General features: G+C 39.2%; 1 protein-coding gene across 1 annotated transcript; it reads left to right on the top strand.

The window, feature by feature from the left end:
- Positions 1-221: 221 nt before the first annotated feature.
- LOC122411630 (sodium/potassium-transporting ATPase subunit beta-2-like) lies at positions 222-17,142 on the top strand. Its single transcript, XM_043420586.1, has 5 exons — positions 222-660; positions 9,111-9,371; positions 9,551-9,741; positions 9,897-10,173; positions 11,873-17,142. The coding sequence occupies exons 1-5, from the start codon at positions 525-527 to the stop codon at positions 11,974-11,976; spliced, it is 969 nt and encodes a 322-aa protein (XP_043276521.1). The 5' UTR covers positions 222-524; the 3' UTR covers positions 11,977-17,142.
- The last annotated feature ends 730 nt before the right edge of the window (positions 17,143-17,872 follow it).

Here is a 17,872-nt window from a genome sequence, read left to right as displayed (position 1 = left end):
CGCAGGGTCGTAGCTGATAAGCCGGGGTGTGGACGAAGGGCCGAGGGGCTCGGAAAATGAGCCTCTTTCTCGCTCTCTCCCCCTGCCCGCCTCTCTCTCTCTCTCTCCATCTCTTGTACTCGATCGCTCAATATTCATCCCTTGGCCGGACGAGTGCGAGCGCTCCGCGTGGGGAGCCCGCGCACCATCCGGGGGGACGTTGGAACGGTTCGAGCCTCCTTCTTTTGCGTCCTCGCCCGCGAAGCCGTTCGATCGCGGCAGAGTTCTCGTCCGCGTCGAACCATCGAGACACCATCGCCGCTACACAACGGATCCGAATAAAATAATTGCTCACTCGCGGACCGAATCGTCTTTCGGTTCTCTCGTTATTCCGCGGCTCTTTATTCCTCGATCGACTCGTACGGGCTTAACTATTTTTAAATCGCATCCGCTCGGAGCTCGAAGAAACCATTATTTCCATAGAACGAGGCGTGACTCTTGAGTAGAGAAGAAGAAATAAGAAGAGAAGGAGAAAAGAAGCAAGCATGGATGACAAGAACAAACAGGTCGTCGAACAATACTACAGCCCTCCACCAAAACTTGGAAAATGGGAGGGCTTCAGCCTCTTCATGTGGAACTCCGAAACTGGACAATTTATGGGCCGTACAGGCGCCAGTTGGGGTAAGCTCGTATCTATCGTTACGTAACTTCATCTCCTTACGAGAGGTCGGTAGAGCCCGCCGAGACCCACTTCCCATCCTCGATTTATCCAGCTCTTTTCTTCCACTTATTTTTCGCCGTTTTTTTTCTTCACTATTCTCGCTTCTCTCAGTTTTCGCTTTTTCGGTTTGGAGCTTTTCTGTGGGTGGTGGCTCGATGTGCATCGATCGAATACATTTCTACTTATGTTTCGTTCCAAGCTTTACGGTTAACGAAATAAGATTTAACGTCTTTTCGTAGCTTTTTTCATTCCCTAATTTTTTCATTCCCTCTTGGCGCGCAATCGATGAAAACCCTCCGCTGCCCCCTCCCTGCTCCCGCCCTCTCTCTTTTTCACACACATACTCGCTTCTTTGTGTCTCTCTCTCTCTCTCTCTCTCTGCCTCGCACCCCCGGTCCCTCGCCGTCAGCGGAAAATCTTTCGCGGTTGCTACGCCCATAACGTTGGGCTACATTCGCGAATGCTAATGCAGCCAAAATTCGTTTTTCCCCTCTGCCTTCGCCCCGTTCTCCTCCGGCGCGGGGAAACGAGCTAATAAGAATTTGAAGAATACCAAATGTCAAAGATTCGTTGGATTATCCGAAAATTGCGGCCCACCCGGAGCACTATTTTTCTTTCCTATTTCTTCACTTGTCTCGTTACGTAACCACGACAAATCGGAGGACTCGATCCCCTGAAATTTCTTATTCCCTCTTTGAAGAGCCCCTCGAACTTTCGTTGACATTTCAGTGACTTCCGATTATAAGCAGACAAAATCACGTTACGCAAGATCCAATAGGTTCTATTTATCGATTCGAGGGCTTAATTATGGCGAAACAATCGTGAGAAAAACTCGCTCGCGTTTGTTTTTTTTGTTGGATAGCCCCCCTGTCATACTTCAGCACGAAAGTGCTGGATCGTGCAGCTAAAAAAAAACCGGACCCCTTAATTGCCGGGGGAGTGGGGGGCACGACAGAGGGTGTACGGAAAAGTTGAGAAAAATCAATAAATCCCTTTCCCGTGATCACATGTGCGATGCATACGTAGGGAATGCTCGACTCGGACACCAGCCTGGACGTTGAGCAACGCTTTAAATTATTAAAATTTGACAATTTCTTTAGCACCAATGAAAGTCGCACGATTTTCTTTGTTACAAGGAAGGAACTGAATCGTGACGTTTTCGAGCATTCGAATTATAATCGGTCGAAATGAAATATCGTGTATAAAACAGTGATTATTTTCCGTGTTCGTTTAATCGTTTGTTAATCGCACTTTATCGTGCGATGGAAAAGTCCATTTTTTTCGAGTTTTATTGCGCTTGAGCTTTGGCGGATTCGATAGTTTCGTTGCCGAATTTCCACTCCTCGATTTCGAATTTTCTCACTTTTCACGATCCCCCCGTCTCCTGACGGCCATCCGCGGCCAGTGCGCGCAAGGAAAACGAACAAAGAAAATCGAGCAGGTTCGACGTAACGTGTGCGATAATATTGCCATTTTCTTCCGGAGCTCGAGTCACCAGAAGGGCGAAATTCTCTTCGCACGATGAAGGCTCGATCGACCTGACGGCGAATCGATAATATTCTGTCTACCGAGTCGTCTCGCCGTTTTGAGCCAGTCTACCAGACGCCATATCGTTACGATGCTCTCAATTGCCATGGCACCGACGATCCCTCACCTTTCCCCCTCGTCAACAAATTCACCTGGAGGCTCGAATCTTCGATCAAATTCCTTCAATTTGACCAAATCCGAAACAGACTTTAGTCTGTAATCGAAAACGAGATTGATTAGATGGACAAAAACGAATGAAAAGAAAAAATGGACCGAGTTGAATTGTTGTAGCGGATTCTCGCGATGCACCGACCAAAATTTTCTTCACTGAACTCTACGGAGTGGAATAACGACATTCGATACCGAATCTTGGTTAACGAACGCTGCTGTATAATTCATTCGATTTCACCGGAAATCCTCTTTCGTAAAAATGGAATTCAATGGAAAGTTTGTTTCGCGATTAAATCGAAAGTAAAAACGTCACCGAATCGAATTTGGGATATTTATTGACGAGATTCCGAAGAAAATTCATTCGAGCATTTTCCAATCGTTCAAACTTTTTTCTCATGTTTCACCATACGAATTCACGACAGCGGAGAAACAGAAGAATCAATGTTATTTTTGCCCGGCTCAAATTTACCGAAATACATTTTTAAATGACGAAAAATATTCTTTCCCTCCATTTTCACCATGCAAATTAACTTCATTCGTTTTTTTCCTGCTAGTTCGTTGGAGACTCGACACTTTTTACCAATATTTTTGATCGATGTCGTTGACACGCGTATGCACAGAGAAATGAGAGAAAAAGAGTGAAGCCCTTTCGAGTTCTAATGGGCTCTATTAAAAAGTGGGTCATCCATGTTTGTTACGTGCATATTAGCAACCTCTAACATTTCGAATCTCTGTCTATCTCTCCCCTTCGTTCGACTTTGTATCTTTCTCTCATCCTCCCATTTACTATCCATGGGGCAATGGGATGCTCCGAAACACTTCCGGGACTTCTCGTACTCGATCGATCGCAAAGACGAATGGCCGGGGCGTTCAGTTGCACCCCGTACCATCGTCTTGCGAGCTCTTAACTTCCGGACAACCTCCCAATCATAAATACAAGAGCAGGGACGAATCCATTCCATTTATTACGTTTTTCCCAATCTCTTAAGGTCGATGAAATCGCGGTTCGACGTCGAAAAGCGTTGTGTCCACATTTCTCGTGTCGAGTCTTCTTTCACGAGTGCTTTTCAAATATTTTTTTCTTCGCACTTCTCGTCCTCGAGGCCGCACTTGGGAACGAGAATTTTCCGCAAAAATTGTTCGACTTTCATCATTTTTCAAGCTCATACGGAGCATTGAAAAAAATGCTCAAAAATTAGATTAACTTCTACTCATTCGTCAGGGGAAAAGTTTTTTTCATGATCCACCCAATCGAATAGCTGGCCGAAAGAAAATATTCTTTCGATTCTGAGGAACAAGACTCGTGGCAGAGCTTATGTAAAAATAGGAAAAGAGTTTCAACTCTCCTCCAGTAATTCTCGATTAAAGTTCAAGGATTCATTGCTCCGCGTATTTAAAGCTCCGCGTATCGATGGCACACGAGTGTGGCTTCGGGAAAGACTTGCCAAGCGCGTGAAATTCATTCTGAAAAAGCTTAGAAGAAAAAAATAAAGAAAACGCTTCTTTGTGAATTCGACGTTAGGTTCGAAATGTGCGACGAGGTCCTAGAAAATTCAGATGCTCGTCCGATCGATGACGAGGATGTGTACGAGGAGAGGGAAAGAGGGAGAGAGAGATGCACTATAACTACGTAGTGACGTAAACGCTTTAGGTGCACCAGGTGACGAGAGCACGAAGCAAATCTTCACCACCAACTTTATTTGAGGGCATAAGCAGATAAATTTTCCGCTAGCAACGTACCACTGTACACCGAATAGTAGTGGAAGGACGAAAAATTTGATGAAAGTATTTTAACGTCATTATTTAAAAATCGCTAAATCATTGACGCTCGCGTAAGATCATCGCTATTGAATCGCTAAGCATGCGCGTCGAGCGACATTTTTAATTTGCTCGACCCAACGTCGAGAGTTCTGCTTATTTTGCACTGAGAAAAAAATTGCTTGAAACACTTGAAATACTGAAACTAAAATATTTAGTCCCATACGCACGACGAAATGTTTTTTACAAAATATTCAACGATTCAGATGGCGATTTGGATTACCGAGATTAAGGGTTGTGTGACGATATTTAGTTTCGTTAATTCGCGTGGACAAAAACCCAGTGGTTCGGACAACTGCACTTATTGATCGCAAGCGCATGTCAATTTCGATCCTGCAACAAAAATATCAGACATTTAGTTGCCGCAACGATTTTTTTCTCAGTGCAGAGCCCTCGAAGTCGAAACTTAACACCCGATTTAAAAATGGGCTCTGCCGATGAGTTTCACCTCTCCTACTCATCCTTCGTGACCTCGTGACAGGAATTCAAATGCACATACTGAAAATAGAGCCAGTTGCCATACGATTTATTCGTGCCTTCGTGCCTCGGAGCTTCGCTCCCAGGGCGAGCTCGCTCCCGAAAAATCAAAAGCTTCGAGCCCTTTTTCGATGGGATTTCCGCCTCGATTTTCAAGTCTCGTTGCAAAAGAGACGACTTTTCTTCGGCAGTCCGATCAAAGTGCTCGATATTCTCGATAATAATAATCGAGCTTTCGCTGCGAGGAGGAAAATACGAGAGAAAAAAGTATGTGGATCAGTTCTGTTGAACGTTCTTTGAAAAGTATCGGGAAATGTATAGTGTGTCACGAAACACAATGCGGATATTTGTGCCGGGGGGCCGGCGGAGAAGATGGACTCACGCGCCGTTGGGGATCAATAACCTACCCCGCAAGCACTACACTCGTCGCTCCACGCTCTGCTATTAGCGTTGAAACCTCGATTTCCCCTTCGCTAGTCCCTCCACACTTGTCTATCTAACGCGCAGGGGTAAAAGACATGAAAAATTTAGGGTGCATTCGAAACTATGACGATGATTCACTCGCACTGCGTTTCCACTATGTCGTTCCTACCGAGCATAATGCTTCCGTTTTTCCAAGTTACGTGCTCTGCTCGGAGGATTATACGAATAATAATGATGCTGCAGCCTCGATGCTTATGGTTTTTGAACCAAAGGCTCAAACGTGGAAAATGGGAGAGGAAAGTTTGAGGAAAGCTCCGAGGAAAATCTGTATTCATTTTATATTTTGTGTCAAATTGCTGGCATTTACGAATTTCACCATTGGAGAACGACGATTTTCAACGACTTTTTATATCGCGCTGAGTTTCCCCGCGGCTGTTTTGTTTTTTCTTTTCAATCGTTATACGAGCTCTGGTGTGCTTCTTGAGCGCGGGAGAAGCCATCGCGAAACCTTTACCGCAAACCTTTTTGGCCTCTTCTCGACGCTGGCGGAAGTTACGAAGACGGAAACGACGGTCCGAAACTCTCGAACGATAAATATTCAACTCGCACTTCGTCCTAATTGAGGATTTACGGAAGTGCGGACCTCACGAATGCACCGAGTTTTAAATCTCTTGCCTCGCTGCAGCAAATGAAACTTTTGATCACGAACAAATATTCGAAAGTTTATGCGAAATCGAAAGTTTACAAAGTAAAAAACAAATCCAATAAATTTGACAACGCATTTCAAATTCGTGCTATTTTCATTTCACCCTCCAACAACGGTTTCTCTTTATTTTATACCATCGAGCAAATCGTACTGCCTTCAAACTATTCGATTAAGCATGTACAGGGCTGTTTGTAAATTTCACTCTAATTTTTATGTCTTACAATCCAAGATTTCTTTTCTACGTTTGTAAAATTTCAAGACCCCTTCTCGACTGTTTGCTCGAAATATTAACAGTCGAAAAGTACAGAAATTAACGTCTCGATTATGGCCACAATGACTTACTTCAACCATCTTCGACTAAAAATTTAATTCATTTCTAAATTAAATGACAAAGATTAAAACCATTATTTACGTGAATTGAATCGCGCGGAATCTATTAACCCTTAGTGTGCATCTGGGGTCAGGTTGACCCCAACATTTTTTCCTCACATGAATAGCATTTACAGATGAGCATCTCATAAGTAAAACCCCCGATATTAAGAAATCGTTATCCCCTCTCTAAAAGTAGGGAGCATAGCCAACTTCATACTCCAAAATAAATACACTTTTTGGAACGGTTGCAAAGTGGACTATTTTTCCCTTAAAGCACGGACCCTTGTCTGTAAAACTCTGTAAGGATTTTTTTCAAAACTCAAAATTTAATTTTTTACGAGAGATTTAACCGAAAAAGTGCTTTTTACGCGCACTATCAACTTTGAGCACGTTTTTGAAGAATGAAAAAAGATTTTTTTGGAAATCCGCCTTTGCAGCCTTAAAGTTGGATCAGTTCACTGCAAAAAGTGACTGAACCTTTTATTCCGAAAAGCGCATAGTTGCCGAGATATTCGATGTCAAAAATGACCTGGGCTCAAAGTGACCCCATGTGCACGAAATGTCTCGCTGTCAAGGTGTGCACACCAAGGTTTAAAAAAGGGGGTCAACGGTCATCTTAATTAGAAATATTGAGTCAAAGACGTCGAATCATGCTGTCAATGACAGCTGTACCTACTTTTTAGGGTGATCTCTGATCAAATCCGTCAACTGACTACTTTCAACTTTGTCTTGCCTTTTCGCAATGTACTATCGCGAATAATGCGAAAGACTGGGAGTGAAATATGTTCCGCAATGATCTCAAATTAAAAATGATTTACAATTAAAAAATTAATATTACGCTTTTTCACTATTATCTTATTAAATATGAATGCCCGGGCTAATTTTTTTTAAAAATATGGAAAGATTGTCAGTACGACGCGCATGTGCATCCTTAATAATTGGCAGAAAATGAGAAGAATAATCGTCAGTCCATTTTCGTGAGATTCGCGTCGATCTATAAACAGTTTACGCGGACTGGAAGCAGAATAGTTGAAGATCGTTGCGTGTGTCGCAACGTTAAAATGGTGCCCGACGATAGGCGTCTCTTTGATTGACGCTAATTACAAAGTTTAATGATGCGGAGCACCTCGTCACGACTTTAAACGAGATTAAATTTAATGAGCTTTAATATTAGACCAGAAAGAAGAGGAATTTCGGTTAAACTGATTTTAACGACTCGTTTAGTCGAACGAAGCTCAAGCACACGGTTATTCGGCATCGAAGAAATAAATAATTTTTCTCGAAATAACTGTGAAAAATATATTGCCTCGCGTCGAAACGAAAAATCTGCACAAAACTCGAGAGAGATAAATAAAAAGTAAGAGAAACATCATCCACGTGCTTGTCATCAGCTGTGCCCCTGAAAATGAGGAACGTCATCGTTATATCATACTCGAGTAGCGCGGAATCGTTTGATCCAATAGGAGCCTCATAAATCAATATACAGATATAAGTTTGGAGGGAAGGACAATTTTGCAGCGGCGTCGATCGCTTGCGCTGAGAGATGCTTTTGTTACTTCTCTATTAATATATCATCGCGGTTAAACAAGACGTCCAACGTTCGACCAGCTCGATATCAATTCAGGCCAATTAGACAGCGTATCATAATTGTCACAGTCTTCTCCTTCGTAATGCACGTAAAATAGTATCGTCGTGCAACTATTCACGAGAATTTTTTTCAATAACGGCTATCAATGAGCTTTCAATAGAAAATAAAAAATGAGGGAGCGAGATTTTTATTGAATCTTTTAACGCCCTCGTCGATTTCTCTTTGCGAGAAAATATGAGGAAAAAATCCGATCTTCCAACTGCGAGGGACCACTCAAGATCATTTTTTCTCTCACTAATTCCGATTTCGAGTGTATACGGAAAGCTTGAGAATAAAAATGGCGTTCGAGCCTCGGGCGCATGCGCCTTTGTCTTTTGGAGGTTTTCCAAGAATTGGAGAATCTTATCCGCAATTGATGATACCAGTTTCAAAGGTCTCGAACGGGCTGAGCTTATCAAGCTGACGGAAAGAGCAGGAACGGTTATCACTGATTTTACAGTCAACTCCCTTCCGTCGTGCACGCTTTTAACGCGCTTCGTGTTTTCACAAATCGATTCGTCGAGGAATTCGTGAATCCAATTTCGCGCATGCGCAGACGGAATTTTCTTTATTCATTTTTCCCATTAAAAATATTCGCAATCCTTCGCGGTTTCCTATCGAAATACATTTCGATTTGTTCAATCGACCACGATACTTTTTTTCATCTTATTCTCATTTATCGATAATTATTTATTGATGCACTCAAATTTTTCGAACCGCATTTCATCGACGCTTTCATAATAAAGCTTAGAACTCGTGATTCATTTTTATTCTCATCTTACAATTAATGCCATTTTCGAGCCCACGTTATTTGGGGACGTCAAATAACGAGCAGATTCGTCGCCATGCCAATTTCCTCGTTTTTTTATAACGGATAATTCAATTTAATGAAAAATAAATTGATGAAAACGCGCTTGAAAGTTGAAAATCTTTAAATTGTTCTTATTTATAACAGTATGAGCAATTCGTTCGCTCTCTCAATCAATTTCTTATGCAGAAAATTGATCCGTTATAATTTTAATAATATTATTCATAATTGAAAATTTTTATTTGAATTTATTTTTCAATTTAAATATCAATATTTTAGATATAATTTATTTATGACCTTGACTCTTGGCATTACGACAAGTGCGGGAAAAATGGAATATTATTACTCAATTGCTATTGAATTATAAATACAATGATTGAGTTGACGTTGAAAATGCCGTGGATGTTGTTAATTTTCAATGAATTAAAAATTCCAAGAATTTGACATTTTTATTGAAATGAAAATTTGTACAATATTTCAGCCAAGATTTTGCTCTTCTACGTAATTTTCTATGGCGTACTATCGGGCTTTTTCGGTGTGATGCTCGCGGTGTTCTTCCAAACGTTGGACCACAGTGCCCCAAAATGGACATTGGACCAATCGTTGATCGGCAGCAATCCTGGTCTTGGTTTCCGACCGATGCCACCGGACAGCAACGTCGAGAGTACTCTCATCTGGTACAAGGCTTCTGACAAGGGAAATTATGCTCACTGGGTCAGAGCTCTCGACAAGTTCCTCGAAGGTATGATGCTCCGATTGATTTATTAAGCTTTCCAAAATATATATCATTTCTGCATATTAAGATTTATTGAAATATGCTCGTCGCCGATCAACATAAATCTAAAGCATTTTTTACAATTGTTGTACGATCTAAAACTCGTTTTTTTTCACTCTTGTACGAACGATGATTTGTCTGCGCAGATTACCGACCGCCAGCGGCGGGAGCACCTCTGCCACCGGGCCACGAGCACAAAGTGCAATGCGATTATGGAAAACCCGCGCCCCCTGGTAAATCGTGTGACGTTAACATCATGAAGTTCAGCCCGTGTCTGTCGGAAACTCATTATCAATACGATGCTTCCAAACCTTGTATTTTCCTCAAGCTTAATAAGGTAAAAAAAAATAATAATAATTTATTCGTGCGTATTCACTGTGAAATGACGTTTACCAATTGACCCGAACTGCTGGCAATTCGCTGCAAAATTAGAGTCTATTTTTTGAAGAAAAAAAAAAAAAAAAATATATATACACATTCAATCGTCAACAGATCTTCGGCTGGCAGCCAGAGTTCTACAACGATACGGACAACTTGCCGAGCAACATGCCGACCGACCTTCAAAATCGTATAAAAACAACGAAGAAGCGACCGGAAGAGTTGCAAACGATTTGGGTGTCGTGCGAAGGTGAAAATCCGGCTGACATTGAAAACATTGGCCCCATTCAGTACAAACCGAGTTCCGGCTTTCCTGGATACTATTTCCCCTTCACAAACAGTCCTGGCTATTTGAGCCCTCTAGTGGCCGTTTGGTTCGAAGCACCGAAACGTAAGTACTGAGAAATATAAAAAACTATTACAATTGCATTTGTAAAAAGTTTGTCGTTGGTGAACGTACGTGCGGGGCGTTCCAGGCCAAATCGACCACTTTTTAAACCGACGCTTTGCCATTTCGCGGATACTTTTTTTACCTTTTTCTACTGTACCGAAGAAATTTTTCAGAATTTTTTCACAATTTTTCTTCCCGACCCAGAGATAGTTGTGAATTTGAAAAAAAATGGCCTTTCTTTTGTTCGAACTGACGGAACGTTCTGGGAAATTGACTTATTGAGACGTTTTTTTTTCAAGTCTTTTAAAGTTTTTGTCTTCGAATGCACTTTTCAGGAAAAAATATCACGAGGACATGCGAATCCATATTTAACGTTTTTTTTTAAGAGTTTACGTAGAGAACAAAAATTTTGGGATGATTTACTTGGGAAAACTTGAGATACAAGTTCTCTGAAGTTTTCAAACTCGGATCATCTTTTCGTTTTCTATTTTTTTTTCCATTACCAAGAAAAATTGTTCAGTTCAACTTATTTCTAATGAGATTGAAAATTTTCTAGGATGTACCAAGAACCTTAAAAGTTGAAAAACAATGATAATTATAAAAATAAAAATTCGTAATCATTTTTAAAAAATTTTAATTTCTTCCAAAAAAATCAATAAATGAACGACAGCCCTTAATATCTTTTGTATTTTTCTAAATTACATTTGAACACAAAGAAAATGGAATAAAATTTATGATTTGGCCAATTTTCGGTGAAACTATAAGCTTTTAAAGATTTAGATTTAGGTTAAAAGGAATCAAATTAATTTCAATTTTTCCCTCATTACACTACGCTGCTTTTTATGTACTTATAGATTCTGTAGTTAACATCATTCGATAAACTATGTTTTTTGGGTATCAAAAAAAAAGAAAACAAAAATATTCAGGGCTGTCTTTAATTTTTTCTGATTTTTTCGAAAAAAATTGAAATTTTTCCAATAATTACGATTTCAATTTTTATAATTATCATTTTCTTTCAACCTTTAAGGTTCTCATTACATACTAAAAGATTTTCAAAGTGGTGTCATTAGAAATAAGCTGAATTGAAGAAATTTTTTTTTTGTAATAGAAAAAAAAAAAGAATAGAAAGGGAAAAGATCCGACTGAAAATTTCATAGAACTTGTAGCGAATGTCAAGGTTTCTTATAGAGAAAAGAAAAAAAATTAAAAACACAATCTCATCCCAAAATTTTCGTTTTTAGTCTAAATTCTCAAAAAAAAATTTAAGTATGTTCTTTTGATATTTTTTCTGAAAAGTACATTCGAAGACGACTTGAAAAAAAACATCCCAATAAGTCAATCTTCGAAAGCTTTGTATCACTTTGAACAAAAATAACGCCATTGTTTTGGAAAATTCGTAACTATTTTTGGGTTGAAAAAATTCTGAAAAATTTCTTTGCTACAGTAGAAAAGTTAAAAAACTTCCGTCGAGTTCAAAAGTGGTCGCTTTCGCCTCGAATGCACCAATAATATTCAATCACCGGAATTCGCATGTATGACGGTGATTCTTTCATCGTTTCGAACGAATTGTTTTGAACAAACAGAAACTTTGATTACACTGTGTACTTGCGAACGCCTTGAAAAAATTTAAGAAATATCAAATTTCGTACGATTATCGAAATTTCATTATATACATCGGCAATGTTTTTATATTTTTCAGGCAACGTGCTGATAAACGTCGAGTGTAAAGCGTGGGCTCGAAACGTAGTGCACGACCGAGCCGATAGACGCGGCTCCGTCCATTTCGAGTTGATGGTCGATTAAGTTGTTTAAGCGCGAGCAGGCATAAATCAAGAAAAAAAGAAACCAAGAAAAAAAACGAAAAAAAAAAGAAATCTTTTTTCATCGCCATTTAGCGTGCAACAGCAGAAAGATCAATTCTACCCAATTGCATCGAAAGCGTGTTTTTCTCTCTCTTTCTCTCGTTGACAGTTACAGCCCCCTCTACCGACCATCCCTTGTTGAAAAAGCGAACGAAAACCATAAAAAAAAAAAACATTCATCGCCTATGCATATGCTCGCAGCGTCATCGTTCTTTGTCTCTCGCTCTGCATTCGCTCACCGCATCATCTCATCAAAAATCCACGCGTCTTATACCTCCTCCTTCTATTAATTTCGTCACATTTACTATTTTCTTATCGTTAAAAATATCATTTCACGAATGAAAAAAAGCTGCCGCGATCTCACGCCGGGATCCTCCTCATCGTCATCGTTCACGAAGAAACGACAAAAAAAGCTAATAAATAATGAACAATTCACAAATTCGAGCGTACGGAAGTAAAAAAAAAAACACACAAACACGTATACAACGTCGTTGGGTTCTATAACCTCAAACAAGCGAAACAAAAAAAGAATAAAAATCGTCCTTACACACGTACCGCATCGCAGAGCACAAACATTTACGAATGAGAGAATGAGAAAAGATAAATGAGGAAAAGAAACAGTACGTAATAGTAATATAAAGTATTAGAAGGGGGACAAAAAAACAGTTTGCGAGGGAGAGAGTTGGATATCCAATAAATGCACAAAAGCGCGCCACGGTGAAATGTCTCTCCCTCTGCTCGGTCTCGCTCTCTCTTCTCTCTCTCTCTCTGACTCCCTCTCTTTCTCTCTCGCTCTTTCTCACTCTACACTGAACGCAAACACACCCGTACAACACCGCAAAACAAACGTTAGTTCAGCTTTGTCCACGGTGGGTAACGACGAGAGGGATGGTCGGTAGTATTACGAGAGAGGTTAAAGCCCAAAAATTTCGACGTGTTTCCCGACTAGATATTTTAGATATAATTTATTCCGTCGGAAGAATGATTTTCTTTGTGTTTATAAAAAGAGGAAAAAAAAACAAAAACAAAAGCTGTAGCACTAAAAAAGGTTACGGTGTAAAAAAAAACGAAAAAATGGGTCATCTCGATAACACGTAGATTAGTACGGCCGTGCGGCTGAGATCGAATAGTTAGTCCGCGGAAAATCGAGGAGAAAACGATAACGAGGGAGTGAAATAAATAAAAAATGAGAAAGCACGAGAGTCGAGCGTAAATGTGTGTTTACTTCGAGAAACGTGAAGAACAATTTGTGCTCGGTGTTAATTCGCCGAGGATAAAAGATCCGCAATGTGTACTTAATAAACGAACGAAAAAAAAAAAAAAAGAAAAAATACGAATTTAAGAAATGTTCCAGAACGAGCGCTGCGCGGCGTAACGAATAACCCGAAAACTTAAGTGTAGAATCGAGTGCGAGAGTGGCGTTTAAGCGTTCCAAGAGTTCGTACTAGTCGAAGAGATCGCGCGTCCGTTTAACGAAACCAAAGAGAATAAATAATCCGTGATGAAGGACCGGAGATACGGAAGGAAAGCGAATTATTGGAAAAAAAGAAAGAGAGAAGCAGACGCATAGAAACCGAAGGAAAAAGCTTGAGCTTTGAGATCCGATCGAGATAAACGCGCGAGAGGATTTATTCTGCAGCCTATAGTGATATCCGTATATGATCATTATACGAAGAAATGTTTATGATTATATTGTACTTGATATATATATTATATTAGTACTATAATAGTACACTACACGACTACACACACTCTCTTACACAGACACGATCGATCACAGTCGTATCATAGAGTCGAGAAAACTTAAGAAGAAAATAAATATAAAAAATCACGAAAAATGTTGAAAAAAAAAATAGATAATTTGTAGATGCGGGCTGATCGAAGAGATAAAACAAAATGGTATCGTCGACATTCGCGTGTATGTGTAAACGTCAAAAGGTCAAGGTTTTGTGTATACTGAGAGAGGAAGAGAAAGAACGAGCGAGCAAAAGAGAGAGAGAGAGCGAGAGAGAGAGAGAGTGGGAGAGAGATCTTGACGACCGAGTCGGAGATTAAAAGATAAATAAACAAAAAAAACTACATAAAAAATGTTACGATATGTACATGAGCGATTAGAGAGAAAAAAAAAATCATCATTGGTATGTGCGAAAGAGAAAGAAAGAAGCTGCAGCAAAACACGAATAATTAAAATAGTTGATATAAATATGTACGGACCCACACACACACACACACACACACACACACACACACAACGCGCGTGCGCGCGCGCCCATGAACACCTGAGCAAAAAAACGAAGAATACGAAGCGCGATGGTAAAGATGGCGCCCAACACACTTGAAAAGCAAAGCAAACATCCGAACATTGGGGCAGATCCTCTCGTCGCGTAATTCCGGGAACAAAATGGCGGCCAAAAAAGTAACGAAAAATAAACGAAGGATCTGGCGTTTGAGTTTTTGGGCGCTGGATTTACTATCGGGATGTGTTGAAGACGGAAAAAACAAGAAACAAGGCAAAAACTGCGGCACAGCATTCCATCGATACTACGACGCATTCTCTATTATTGTTCTAATTTTAATCGCTATATATATTTAACTGCCCGATATGATCGGACGAATGATTGATTATATAAGAGATTTAAACAAAAAAGTGAGAAAAAAAACCAAAAAATTAATTAAAAAAAAAAAAAAATAGTATATCGGGCGTGTGAGCCTCGTTGATATGAAAACAAGAAAAAAAAACAACAACAACAACAACAACAACAACAAAAATAAATATTAAAAAACCACGAGAGACGAGTACCCTTAGATCATTTGCGATTATTAAATAATAATGATAAATATATTAAAAAAAAAAAATAATAAAAAAAAATAATAAAAAAATATCAAAAAACAACAAAACCAATAACAATCGAAAAAAAGGATTGACTTTGAAAAAAAAAACACACACACACAAAAAAAACAAAAAAACCACGCGTTTCAGGCATTAAGTATTTAATTAATTATTAATAGTGTTATTTATTGTGAAAAAAAAGCAAAAAGTGAAATGGATTAATAAAAACGCGATAAAAAAAAAAAAAAAAAAAACATACTGAGATTGATGAGAGCCATTATATATTCATCATTGCAGAGATGAACTGTTTATAGTGATCGACACCTAAACGTTGTTGAAGTATTAATCGTATAGAAAATGAAAAGGAGAACGAAACAAATGCGTCGATGGACGAGACTGCAGCGTGACCGAGCGAATGCGAAGAGAGAGAGAGAGAGAGCAAATGACAGTCAAAGGGCGTGAAAGTCGGTGCGAATGAAATATCGAGCAGAAAGTTAATCATTGTTCCGATGCTCGTGCTAAAAAAAAAACTCCGCCATCAGTCCAAGATTCGATAATTTGCTTCGATTGAATAAAACAACAATCGAATTTATGGAGGATTCACCCAAAATTCGGCGTAATTTTGAAATTCAAGTGATCGATTCGTTACACTGTGTTTAATATTTTACGTTATTTATATTACGTTTTTCATTATCGTTGATATTTTTAATTCAACTATGAAAATACTCTGGCCGAAATCAAGCCGTTGTAATCCAACGTAGACGTTAATATATAGATATGTGTGTATATATGTATCCATTCGATTCGCGTGCGCGTATGTATGTACTTATGTATATGTACATACGCACATGAATCGATATATACATTTATATATATATATACGTAAGACATTAGGTGTACGAAATGAACGTTGGCTCTCCCCCGCACTAACTACGGTAACTCGCAAATGATGTTTAATTACGATCGTTATGGTGGCCAGGCCATGGGGCGCAATTTTGTGCAAATAAGGCTCGGAAAATCGATGACGAAACGAAATCGATATATTAACAGTAAATTACGATATCACGCATACACACTCACACACAGGAGAAGAAAAAAAAAAAGAACAAGAACACGCGCGAGCACCGTAAACACGTTAATCACACGCGACGCAATGTGTACTAATGTATTTGAAGAAAAAAAAAGCAAAGATATGCGACTCAATAACGAAAAAAAGGAGGAAAAAAAAAACACAAAAAAACAAACTTTACTTGCTTAGACTTTTATTACGCCTACTGATAGAAATAACGGTAAAAAAATAACAATTTCTTCGTCACTGTAGAAAAATACGGTTCAAATCTAATATTATCTCGAAATAATATAATATTAACGTTTTAGAGAAAAAAAAACACGTGACACGTGACAAGTGTAGATACATGTTTCTCTATTTATTTACGTATTTTTTCCATCTTGTTAGTTTCCTCATTTGCGGTAGATTAATCAGTGTCCAGCGGATGCCTAAAACTAATTATTTTCGTAATGCAGGCATTACACAGTCGTTTTTATAGTTAGATTCGACGAATATTGTGAATTTTGTATTTCCATTCCGAGACTCGTTACCTCCGAACCAATCGTAATGAGAGTTCGACGAGCTAAACTTCGTACATACATTCCAGTTTATAACGTCAGCCGCGAATCAACGTTCGAGACATTTTTCACGTTTTTTCATTCCACGCGGTATGACGAATTAGTGTATACTAAATAAGATAAAAGTTAGGGATTCCGACGACTTTTCGCGAGGGCACCTCAACCGTAAATAAAATATTTTTTTGCTATTTCGCTCGGTACCTCGAAGCTCCTTTTGCTGTTTAAATAATCATGCTTTTTTCATTTTTTGTTTTTTTTAACGCTTTTCATTTATTGCCGAACACGATTTTGAGTACCATTTTGGGGATTATACGGCTCACGATCAATATGGAAGAAACGATTTTCCATTTTGTACACATATATATCGATCTGCACACTTACCCAACGCGATAATCCGAGTGGTTTTTTTTTCTAATAATTTCGCCAAATTTACCTGAGATCTCTTCATTCCCCAGCGGAAGGAAAGATTCAAAAAGACTTTCTTGTGTTTGCTGATGTTTCGAAATGCGATACGGAGTTTTTCGAACGAATATATACATAATATTTTTTAAATGTTACGTAGGAATGAAAATATTCAATTGAAATTGCGGCGATACAGAACCGACGATTGTACAATGATTTACCCGAATAAACGTAACAGAATGACCTTCATCCGATTGCTTGTAAGTATCAAATACGAAATTACGTCACAAATTCTGTTTTTCGATTATTCAATATCTCTGTGGGGAAAAAAGGTATCGGTCGTCGTGTCGAGCTACTGAATCCGACAAACGTCCAACCAGTTGCCACGTTCCTCCGCTAGATGGTCGCAGTATCGTCGATTCGACCGTTATCGTTCGTAACAGTTTTTCTCGCTGTGAATAATAGCAGTACGGTCGTCTGCTAAAGAAGGAGTTTTTGTACATTTGCTGATTTTCAACACTGGATTCGATGCTTACAGAGCCCACGATTATCGAAGAGTTGATCGACTATTATTTCGTGTGAGCTGCGAATTCTTCAGTTGAGTATATGCATGGATGAGCCGGCATCCAACCTCACTTTGAATTTGTGAAATGAAAATTCTTTAACACAGTTTGACCGAAAAAGGTCAGCCCAGGATGGGCAGCAAAAATAATAGACCGACAGGGCTTTCGTATAAGCAATCAAGACGTGTCGATCGATTTCAATTTCGAAATCTTTGCAATCTCACTGTGGCGAGGGATGTACGGACTGACCAATTCTCTTTAGAACGAATCCAAATGAAAGATTAATTTCTCGTTTTTTTCTGATGACACGAGTACATTTTTTTTATTGTATCTTCCGGTGGCGCCTGGCTTTATTTGCTCCGTCACTTTTGACGAATAAATAATAGGAAAATTTGAAAAACAGGTTCGAACTGGTT

The sequence above is a fragment of the Venturia canescens genome, chromosome 5, assembly GCF_019457755.1.
Source record: "Venturia canescens isolate UGA chromosome 5, ASM1945775v1, whole genome shotgun sequence".
NCBI classification, from domain to species: Eukaryota; Metazoa; Arthropoda; class Insecta; order Hymenoptera; family Ichneumonidae; genus Venturia; species Venturia canescens.
Note: the sequence above shows the minus strand (reverse complement) of the source record. Positions and strands in the feature narration are given on the sequence as shown.

Bases quoted from the DNA above. Each gene is read 5' to 3' on its own strand.
- LOC122411630 (XM_043420586.1), top strand. From the start codon at position 525: ATGGATGACAAGAACAAACAGGTCGTCGAACAATACTACAGCCCTCCA. The intron at 661-9,110 runs GTAAGCTCGTAT...ACAATATTTCAG, and splicing joins CCGTACAGGCGCCAGTTGGG to CCAAGATTTTGCTCTTCTAC. The intron at 10,174-11,872 runs GTAAGTACTGAG...TATATTTTTCAG, and splicing joins TTGGTTCGAAGCACCGAAAC to GCAACGTGCTGATAAACGTC.